Source organism: Antrostomus carolinensis, unplaced genomic scaffold, assembly GCF_000700745.2.
Source record: "Antrostomus carolinensis isolate BGI_N321 unplaced genomic scaffold, ASM70074v2 scaffold31896, whole genome shotgun sequence".
Lineage (NCBI taxonomy): Eukaryota > Metazoa > Chordata > Aves > Caprimulgiformes > Caprimulgidae > Antrostomus > Antrostomus carolinensis.
In genome coordinates, this window is record NW_010323178.1 from 4,158 (window position 1) to 14,937 (window position 10,780).

A 10,780-nucleotide genomic window follows, 5' to 3' on the forward strand; every position below is an offset into this window, starting at 1 on the left:
AAATTTCTTTACTTTCAACTGCTACAAATGACCTCAATCTAAAAATAAGAACCCATCTAAGCTGGCTGCAGAACAGCTACTCTAGGCAGCCTCTCCAGAGGAGTCAGGTCTGTATGTCCAGGAGGGAGAGGTGCAGCTAGAGAACATACCTGGAGCTGTCTGCTTAGAGAAAAAACCACCCCATAAGTACCAAAGTCTTTGTGTCTAATTGTCATACAAAAGATTGAAAGGATTAATTCTGATTCAGCTCTTTCAAGTAAGGAAAGGGGGAAAATGAAAAGGAACTTCCCAGTTCATGTTTCTTTTTTTGATATAAAACAAATAGAAATCTTTCCATTCAGTTGACGTTATGAAGTAGTTTTGTGTCCTCACTCGTTCCTGCTCCATCCTCTTCTTGGATTCCTCCTGCCAGTCCCTCTGCAAATTTGGTTTGGCTTCCTGCATAGTCCATGAACATGTTGGGGATATCTTTGCCAAAATATATCTTGCTGTTTGCTGCGATAGCCTTGTATTTCATCAGCTGCAAGTACTCAGGAGTTAACTTCAGCTGCACAAAAAAAAACAAACCCAAAACAAAACAAACCCAACAGATCACCAGCAGCTCTGATTCAGTCAAAAGCAAATTTCTGTCCTGAGCATAAGAAGCAACTATTTTTCCCCAACCCTAGCAGGCAATGCTCATCCTCTCTTCAGCTAAGGAGAAGGAGTGCCCAGCAGAAGGCTTTCTGTCAGAATGTCTGAGTGAAGCTCTAAATCCCAGTGACTAAATGGCAGAATAAGAAAGTGATGGAAGCAGCTGGGGAAACGTTCAATCCAAATGTACCAGAGATGGAAATGCTTGAAAGCACATAACTCACTGAAAGCCCTTGCAATGCAAGCTCCTGGAAAGGAAAATACAACTGGCTTTTGTCCAGAGAGGAGACTGACGAGTCTGTTTCAGAGAGCAGAGCTCATTCGTTCAGGATAATGACATTAGAAGAGAGAGGATAGAATAACTGGGACAAAACTTGTACACAAACATCCCAGACCTCTGTCCATTCTCACTGACCCTTACAAAACAGAAAGTCTTCCTGCTGGGATGCCCTGGGAACTTGCAGTTCCAGGCAGTTAACGAGCCTGGCAGTTCTACCCATATAATTTCTCAATTTCTCTGTTCCCAGGTGGGTTGGCCTTTTTTATTTATTTACTTTTAATTTTTTTAACCTTTTGCAGGACCAAGGCTTTGCCAGACTAATTCCTTTGGTGTATAAGATCAGCTCCATTTGTTCTCCACCTGGACACTTGCTTACTGTAAGCCTGCCTGTCACTCTACAGATCTCCCTGCTTTTGATGGCTTGCCAGCTCACAAATTGAATGAATCAACATTTCTGATGACAGCATGAAAGGACAACACCAAAACTGACATCCTAACTGCAGAGGGAGCCACGGGGCCCCTTTAGCATCTAGCAGAGCTGGCTCCAGAGATGACCAGGTATTTCATGTCTTCTGACAGAAATGTATCTGTCCAGAGAAGAAAATGAATTTGCCAATAAAGGACCTAATTGGTTCAGTCTCAATGAAAACTTTGCTGAGGAGATGGTTTTGTTTTGCTTTTTGACTTAAACAATGAGACACAAGAAGCAAACAATAAACACAGGCTGCTCTTTTGCTGAGTATTTCTAATGTAAGGAGCCCTGCTTCAAGGCACAGTGTAAGGAAATCACAATACCTTGTTTGCCTCGGCTACTTTCATAGCAGTGTAGCATTCAGCATCAGCTCTTGCCTTCTCTCTTGCAAGAAATGCAGCATCTGGAAGAAAACACATGCTTTCATATTCAGATTTTTATTTCCAGCCATGTTAGCAACCTTAGCAGCTGGAAACTTTTTCAAGTGGCCAGCACCACATCTAAACTGCATGGGATACAACAAGGGGAAAAGGGAACAAAACGGGAAACCCCGAAGTGGGATCTCAATTTCCATCTAAAACGCTGCAGGATGATAGCATTAAAGAAGTGAACTGCATCTGCAATTGAAGACCTCAAAGCATTTCATACACATAAGGTTTTTATTACTATCCCTGTCACGCGGGACGAAAACCCCCTTTTCTCCTACACCCAGCCACTAACTCTCATCCTGAAAAGGCAGCAACTGTTCCAGTGCAAAAGGGGTATTTACCCACGACGTTTGCGCAGGGCTCCAAGAACAACACAGCAGCCTGCTCTACAGATGAAGTCTGTGACTGTGAAAGCAATTCCCCAGATGGGATTGTGTCTGGGATACCGAGGTTAAGGTTCTGGCACAGAGAGGCAGGCAGTTTTAACCTTTCCAGGCTCTGCCCCTTGGACAGATGTTGGAGAGCTGCTTCTCTGCAATAGCAACAATTGGGTAAAGGGTCTGATCCTGCAGGATGCTGGAAACCCCGACTCCTAGCAGAGATATCTACGGAAAGAAACACTTTCCCTTTCTGTATCACACCCCTTTTTCTGTATCACACTTTTTATCTATCCAATGATGAGAAAGAACTATCAGGCCACCACGTTAAGGCCAAGACAAGTGTAATCTGGCTGCTTCAATGTGATCTCTTGACGTTCCTTCTGTGTCAGGCAGCCACATGACTGTAACACATGCCAGTCTGGATCTGAGAGTCGCACAGCTGGATAAACCATTTGTTTACCTACACTTAGCAAGGAGTCCTGTGAACTGCTACACTTAAAAACCATGTAAGCAACTGGATGGTTTGGCCTGAGACTTCCTCTCTTTTGGCTAAAACGACTGGTCCCAGTCAGAGACACTTGAAAGAACGAGGGAGACAGGAATCCCCTGTTAGCACAGAGCTGAACTGAAGGCCTGACACCCAATAACACACATTCAGAATAAAAAACCCTTTGTATTTCTGTGAAGAACTTCTTAATGAGAAGCTGCTGATCTGTAAAACTCATAATTGGCTCCTCAGTGGCCTTCTGCAAAGCTTGACAGGGCCTAAAATGAATGTAATTGAAAATAAGGCCTTCCCACTCAGAGCTGGAAATGTGGACTCCTTCCTTTTCACACCCTGGAATTTGCTTGACAAAAGATGGCATCAGATGGGTGGGGGGACATCATAACTTAACAGCACAACCTCCTAGAAACATCACCTTGAAAGAAGCACAGTCTGCAAAGAAACATTCCTATTCCTATCTCTGGTCAATCTTAGTTCCTACAAGTAGTTAGCTGCAAAACTAAAGGAAGGTGAAGAAATAAAAAATGCAAACTAAACAGAGAGAGTACAAATTTATTGGTTACAGCAAAACACTAAGCTTACCACAGAAGAACTCCCCATCCCCTTCTCTCAACCTTTGTTAGAAACTACATAACAGATCCCTGTTCTTCCCAAGTCTGTAAGTAACTACATTTTGTTTTCTAAATATTTCACATTACACAAAAAAATGAAGCTGAATTTAAATACTTTTTCCCCTCCAGAAAAAGACAGGTTTTAGAAGAATCCTAAGCAAGAAAAGGATAGAAAGCTTCCACACCCTTACTCTATTGCAGATAAAGAGATGTGGCTGCCCTCACAAGACTGCCCAGTACTATTTTAGGATGCTTCCACTCTGTGAGAGTCTGCCACCACGATCCAAAACCTGGCACAACTTCTTTTAGGAGGACACCAGCCTGCCATTCCCCTCCTCCATACTTGACAACTACACTTTCTGCACTGAGGTTATATGAAGAATCACCCGAGAAGCCAGAGTCAAGCTTCGCTAACTCTGTCATTGCCCAAGTCTCCTGAATGCCTTCTACTATCCTGACTGATCTGCCCTTGCCCTGAAAATTCCCACTGCCCAATAAGCTGTGAAAACATTGGGAGAATCTAATTATTGAGACATATTTATTCAGAACTGCAGTGGTGAATGTACATGAGGTACCACATACATGGGCTAAAATGAAAGACTTCAGACCAGGAACTTCACCCCTGTGAATATCAGCTTGGATTGAAGAACACAGTCAATGCACACACTTCAAAAACTACTTAACTCCACGGTGAACTGCTTCAGGACCTTTAGATAAAATTCACCACAGAACATTTACTAATTGGGAAGCTCACTACTCACCTTCAATCTCTGAAATTCTCTTCTCTGTTTCCTTTTCCATCACTTTCTGTCCGTAAGTGATTTCGGCGACTTGTGCAATTTTTTCTGCCTCTGAAATGAAAAAAGAACACATCCACATTGTCCTCCTCATGCAAGAAAACTTCACCCTTGAAAGTCCTCACCATCCTCTTCTGGTGGAAACAAATTGTGGGAAGGATTTTCAGCCCTCAGAAGGCATCAGTCTACATTTGTGGGCAAAGCTGGAACCTGTCTGAAAAAACTCCTGAGTTTCTCTGGAAGAATTTCAGATCAGCAGCAGACACAGCAGAGAGATCCCCCAACAGTGAAGCAGGTGAATCCCTCCCCAGTGTCTGGGTTCTTTTTGCTGCCTACCCCACCACACACCCCTACAGTCACTCCGAGCAAAGACATACAGACCGATGAGAGCTTTCTTCCTCTCTGTCTCCGCTTCCTTCTCCACCACCTTCTGCTTCTGCGCTGCAATCAGCAGCTTTGTCTTCTCACTCTCCCTAGTGAGCCAGAAGAAGCCAGAAGTTACAACACATGTGCCTACTGAAGTGGTGTGGACTATCACATCTCCAGGATGAGCTGTTGGCTCAGTCCACCTTCGAGCACATGCTTAGGTCTGGCAGCAATCAGGAAAGTGAGGGCACGTACCTGCACACACAGCTTTTTTTTTCCTAAACTAAAACATCTCTTCCTCACCTCCACAGCACCTTCTACAAGAGGCAGGTCACTGACCATACACATCTCTAATTTTTTTGGGCTACTGTTAATGAGGAAATTAGTTAAACACAGGAAGAAATGAAAATCCTGTGCAAGCCTTGCCCTCACAGACAGCTTTTGTTCTTCATTTGTAAGTCAACAGCTTTGAAATCACCCTTCATTCAATCACATGGCTCTGTGCATTTTACATGCTAAAGCCTTTTCTATCACAATTTTGTACATAAACTATGAAGTTTTAAAAGTGTGTATATAAATAAAATACTCTGCTCCTGATCCCAATCAGGGAAGAGAGATTAGAGTCAAGAACAAGTCTCTTCCAACACACACTGTGATGTATTTATGGCAACAGGTACCAGGCTGATTTGGGATGCTGCCCATCATGACCATACCACACAACTCACCACGACACCAAAAGGTTGTATGAAATGCTAAGGAATCAAAATGGACGAGAGGGATCTTATTGTGGCTTACACAGACCCTGCTGGCAGAGTGCTCAGGGAACATCAGCATTTCTGAATGACCAAGTGCAAGAGAAGGCAGCTGGCTCAGAGCATTGAAAAGGGATCAGGATGTCAAGTGCTATTAAAGAAAGTTATTTCAAAGCTTTGCAAGTCTTCAGCCTGTTGAATCAACAGTTTCTCCATCCCAGTCAAACAACAGGATTAGTGGTGGAATCCATCCACCTGCCACTCACTCACACGCTCTGGGAGGCCTCTTTCAAACAGGGCCAGTGTCAGGATGATGGAGCCTCTGGGCAAATAATTTCTGTGCTCAAGTGTTCCAAATGGAGAGATAACTTCTAACTCAGCAGTGACCTGCCAGCCACTTCCAGTGACAGACACGTGCCCATCTGGTGCAGCCTCACCAGAGCCTTTCTGAGCAGCAGCACGAGGCTGAGCAGGCCTGGCCCAGGGCACTCCGATCACCGCGCGCTGTGAAAACACATTAGTCTGGATGAGCGATTCCTTTTGGTAACACAAAGGTGTGAGTCTCAGGCACTTACATGAGCTCATAATTCCTCCGGATTGTTTCAGGGATGTTTGGCTTTGTAACTCGAACTGCCTGGAAAGAGAGAGCGAAGAAAACATAGGCAAGCAGCCAACAACCAAAAGCCAAATGGCCCCTGAGGCTGCAGAGGATGGGGGGAGCTCACGCTTAGGGCACACTCTGACACACAAAGCTTTCACATGCTGCAGAAACTGTGACCAGAACTTCACAGAGAAAATGTGGGACTGAATGATCTCCTGATTATAACCTGAGCAAACCAATACCCAGAATAACACCAAAAGAAACCCAACACATCAAAGCTAAGAGAGGACAGAAAGGATACTGTTCTCTTTCCTCAAGTTAAACACAGTCAGTACTATAAAGCAATTTCCTAAAAAGCTTTCACAGATTTCCTTTTAGCCCTTACCCCTCCTTATGATCTGCACCTTAGACAGTACAAAGTGGAATCCTGGTTACCTGTATAATTAATCCAGGGGCCATTGTAGTCAGGTCTTGCTGCAAAGCCAGTTTAAGATTTTCATCAATCTGATCTGATTGGGGGGGAAAAAAAAAAAACACAACAAAAAAAGTAACTAAAAACCCTGCAAGGCAGCTTGCTGTCAACACCTACAGAATTAGCTGGAATGGCTCAGATTTCTTATTTCTGGAAAGTACAAATATAAGTTTGATGTAGAAGTGCTGGGCTGAAAAAAAACCCCCCATCCCTGACCCCAAGGCAGGTTCCCAACTCTCTCAGCACCAAACACGTGGGACAGACCACAGGAACATGGCAGCCAGAAAATGAAACTCTTCCCAGTTTCCCCATAACCTGCAGTTTGGAATCTTTCTGAACCAAAAGTACTACCTTTAGGATAAAGAATCTGTGCTCTAAACCACTTCCTCACTGATATCTTCCCAACTTGATCCTGAAGTAATGCAGCGCAGTTAAACTGTGACTGATTAGCAACTGCATCTGTGCCAGCAGGAGACAAAGCAAAGGGAAAGGCAGAAATGTGAAATGGCTGCATTAGTTATTATAATAGGCTGCAAAAAAATCATCAGTCAGGTCTGTTTGGCTCAATGGATAACAGTTAACTCCAGCACAGCTACCAAATTTCAAAAGGAAAATACAAATCAAACCCCTGGTTCAATGAAAATCTCCAAGACCAGCAGCGTTTCCAGTTGGGGCCTGCTGAGAAGTGCAAAGGGAAAATAAAAATGTAACGGCCTTGAAAGTGATCACATCACACTCCTTGATTGTTTGCTTTGGTCCCAGTTTAGCTATCTGGAGCTCACACACGTAACTGAGTTCAGCCAGGAGTTTAGGAAACAGCTGTTATCAGTTTCCTGCACCTGCTCGCAGATGTGGGCAGAGAATGACACGAGTCTGCTCCAAACGGGCCGTGCCCCATCGCAGAACCCCCGAGCCAGGAAACCTTCAGCTCCAACAGAGACTGACACGGGGCTTTCTACAAGTTCCTTCTGTGCAAACCAGTGGCTTTGAGTCCATTTCAAGCAGTTGTCATCAGCAGCTGCTGACATCTGGAGACTCCATCGGCAAAGAACCAGTTCACCCGCCAGCAATCCCATAAAGGAACTGGAGGGGAGCTGAGCCCCAGTTCTGCATTTTGTGCAGGGGCCTGTCAGAAAGGGGAAATAAAAAAAGCCTTCTTGGAAAGCCCCTTTTGAACAGAGAACAGGAGTCTGCAAACACCCTGTGTTCTTTCAGACACAAATTCTGCCTCTTTGGGGTCCAAAACCATTCCCAGCAACACTCTGCCCGCAGTCAGCGCTGCTGTGGTGCTGACACCTTGGAAGGGATTTCTTGTCAGTCCAAAACCATAAACAAAACACTCAGCACTGGCAGAGACTGGTCTATTTCTACCAGGAAACCACAACTTCTCTTTCAGATGGACTCTTGCAATGTGTTCTCCCAGCCTCTGTGCTGCCTCATTTCCCCGTGGCCTGAAGTGAGGGAGGGGAGGTCAGCAGGTCCTTGCCAGGCACTCGACGGCAGGGTTGGGCACTGCCCCACATGTGGAACACAAACCTCACCAGACCCACAGGCCAGTGAGAGCTTGGTTGTACTTTCTGTAACAGCAGAGAGCACAAGAGCAGCTTTTCCATCAGGATCAAAGTGACAATAAGCAAAGGACTACCTAGGTAGTGCTGAAATATCTATTAAAATAGGTGTTCAAAAAGTGTTTTTACCATTTTAAATACATAGTTTAGGTTCCTAAGTCAAGTCTAATGAGCTAAGTTGAGAGAGACTTGCTTTGCTGAAGCACTCCTTGGAGATTAGGAGTTCAGTAACGTTGGCTTTTTTCCCTTTGATTATACAGGGAGCTCTGCTCCTAACTCAAGATGCTGGAGACATGTGTAGTCACTGGGATGAATGCTTCATTCTTCCCACTCTATTAATGGGAACTCTATTATTAATGCAGTAAGACCAAATATATATATATATTTAACCTTATCTTCCCTCAAATTACATAAATCCCTTCAGTGTTCAGTCAACCCAGCAGTTCTTCAGGGTTTTGTGTGTACAGGTAAGCATGTGAAGTGCATTAATAAGTTACAATAGAAACTTGTCACTGGGACAGGCTGCCCAGAGAGGGTGTGGAGTCTCCATCTCTGGAGATGTTCCAAACCCACCTGGACACCATCCTGTGCAACCTGCTGTAGGGAACCTGCTTTGGCAGGGGGGTTGGACTGGATGATCTCCTGAGGTCCCTTCCAAACCCCACCATTCTGTGGTTCTCTGTGTGTGACTGGCAAACCCTGGAACTGATTCAACAAGTTGCATTTGCTAAACACACAAATAACTCCACAGAATCACTGCTCCCTTCCCTAAAGCCCCTGCTGCTCCTGCAGGTTTGGACTTGGATTTTTTTTGTTACAACATAGAGAAGCACTCAGCACCAATTATCACAAGGAGTAAATGATGGTAGCTGGTTAACAATCCCGATTCCAAACAGAGCAGCCACTGGATCAACAGGTAACAAGCCCATCAGTTGGGGGAAGTGACCTCTGCACCAACAGATCATGCAAATAACCATCAGCAACATCAATCAAGGAGCCATGGATCCCACAGCGAAAGGAGCGAGAGGCAGCTCACCAAACAGCTCAATGTAGACCTCCTGCAGCGTGTGGACACTGCAGAACTGGTTCAGCTCGTGGTGGATCTTGTTGAAGATGAGAGCTTTGTCATAGTCAGCCGTGTAGTTCTTCACTATGTCGTAAACTACAAGAGAAGTGAAACTGGTGTGAGCAGCTGGGCTGGAGGGAAATCTGGGGTCCAGCAGTGAAAACCTTATGGCTCAGTCACAGCAGCACGAGGCACAGGGCCAGTGTGAGATGAGAAATCCACCTGCAAGAGGAGCCTGGGCCACAAACAAATACTTTGTTCAGGGGAGTTTTATTTTTTGCTTATGTTTTATAACACTCTAACCAACATTCTGCCACGTGCCCTGTAAACAGAAGGACACCCAACTCATCACAGCCCTCCCTACACCACCTGCAAATGCACAGGGGCTGTGTCTGAGCTGCACAACGAGGGCAGGGCATCCTGCAGTTGGCACAAACAGAGGTCTCTAAGCAGGCTGCCCATGAACCTGTAACCAACAGGATGCTAAAAATCAAAGAATTTGGGAAAAAAAAAGACTGCAGGGGTCATTCTCCTTGGGCCTCAGAGGCAGCCTTCTGCTCACAGACACTCTGTCTCCTCTTGCATGCCTCGGTATTCAAATCAGAAGTTCTTCACTGAAGCATAAAGCCCAGTGGGGCCATGATAATACAAATAAGAAGAGCAAGGGATGGTGTTCAGGTATCAGGGAAGCAACCAGCACGTGGAACAAGTATGTGCAAGAAATAACAAACACACAAAAGGTCTGGGAGAGCTGGTTTCAAGTTTTCACCCAGGAAGAACGGGGCTCTACGAGGTAGGCAGGGGAATACCCACAGTACAGCCCAGCTCCAAATCAAAGCACAACCCCACGCAGCCTCTTCGCCTCATCTCACACTCACAGGAGCGCAAACAGTCTGAGCAGAGGGACTGGCAGGATGCCAGGGGAAGAACTCACCTGCACTCTGGATGAGGAAATTCACCACCTCGATTCTGTCAAAATAAATCATCACTCCTCCACTGCAAGAGGAAGAAAAAGAAATTAAAATAAAAGGAAGTTTGCTGGAGGACACTCCCCTCTAGTGGGCTGAGCACAATCTGGTGCTGCTGGTGTCATTTCATGTTAGTCACTTCTCTGGCTTGGTTGCAAGGAAATGCTTCTGGCCACCCTGAAAAGGTGCCAGTTAACACCAGCAAATATCAAAACCCCCCTCTTTCCTCAGAGGTTCTGAAAAATCAATTTGCCACCATTGCCTGGGGAAACTGCCCTTTTCTTTTTGTCCTGGTTTAATCTTTCGGGCTATTTGAGGGTTATTTTCTAAAATCTAATTCTAAATACAGACAAAACGAACTTAGACTCATTTTCTAAAAGCTAATTATATTTTATATGTTTGTTTATCACTCCCCACAAATCCCCAACGCCCCGTTCCAGGCTCTGCCTTCAGTTACACCTCTCTCCAGAGACTGGACCATGAAATGTGGCTCCAAGCTTGGAGAAGCCAGCGCAGATATTGAGGATGGCTCATCCCAGCAGCTCGGGTGATGCACTCCAGAGCTCTCCACGGATTCCAGTGGGGTGCTGGGGGGAATCCACGCCGTGGAAAGGAAACTACGTGTTTTAAAGTGTGCTGGGGTGAGCAGTGTGGGGAAAAGGGAAAGGATGGAGAGGGTTCAAGCAAGAATGAAGGGCTGCAGGGGGGAAAGAGCTGAAGGTCTCACCTGGTACCACAAGGAACGTTTTTCACCTCGTCGGTCTGCAGCGTGGTCTGAGGGGGTTTAAGGAAAGAGGCTTAAGAGGGAGGATCCTCCCGCGCAAATCCTGCCGGGGGGGCAGCACCGGGAACGGCCGCAGGCTCCTGCCCACACCTCCCCC

At 45.6% G+C, this 10,780-nt stretch overlaps 1 protein-coding gene across 1 annotated transcript; it reads right to left on the minus strand.

The window, feature by feature from the left end:
* Positions 1-268: 268 nt before the first annotated feature.
* Positions 269-10,696, minus strand: LOC104518246 (erlin-2; the record flags this gene model as incomplete). Its single annotated transcript, XM_010170516.2, has 9 exons — positions 269-547; positions 1,709-1,788; positions 4,071-4,160; positions 4,488-4,579; positions 5,800-5,858; positions 6,261-6,334; positions 8,902-9,027; positions 9,866-9,927; positions 10,627-10,696. Coding segments are annotated over 9 exons (863 nt in total), but the record flags the coding sequence as incomplete, so codon positions are not given.
* Between the last annotated feature and the right edge of the window lie 84 nt (positions 10,697-10,780).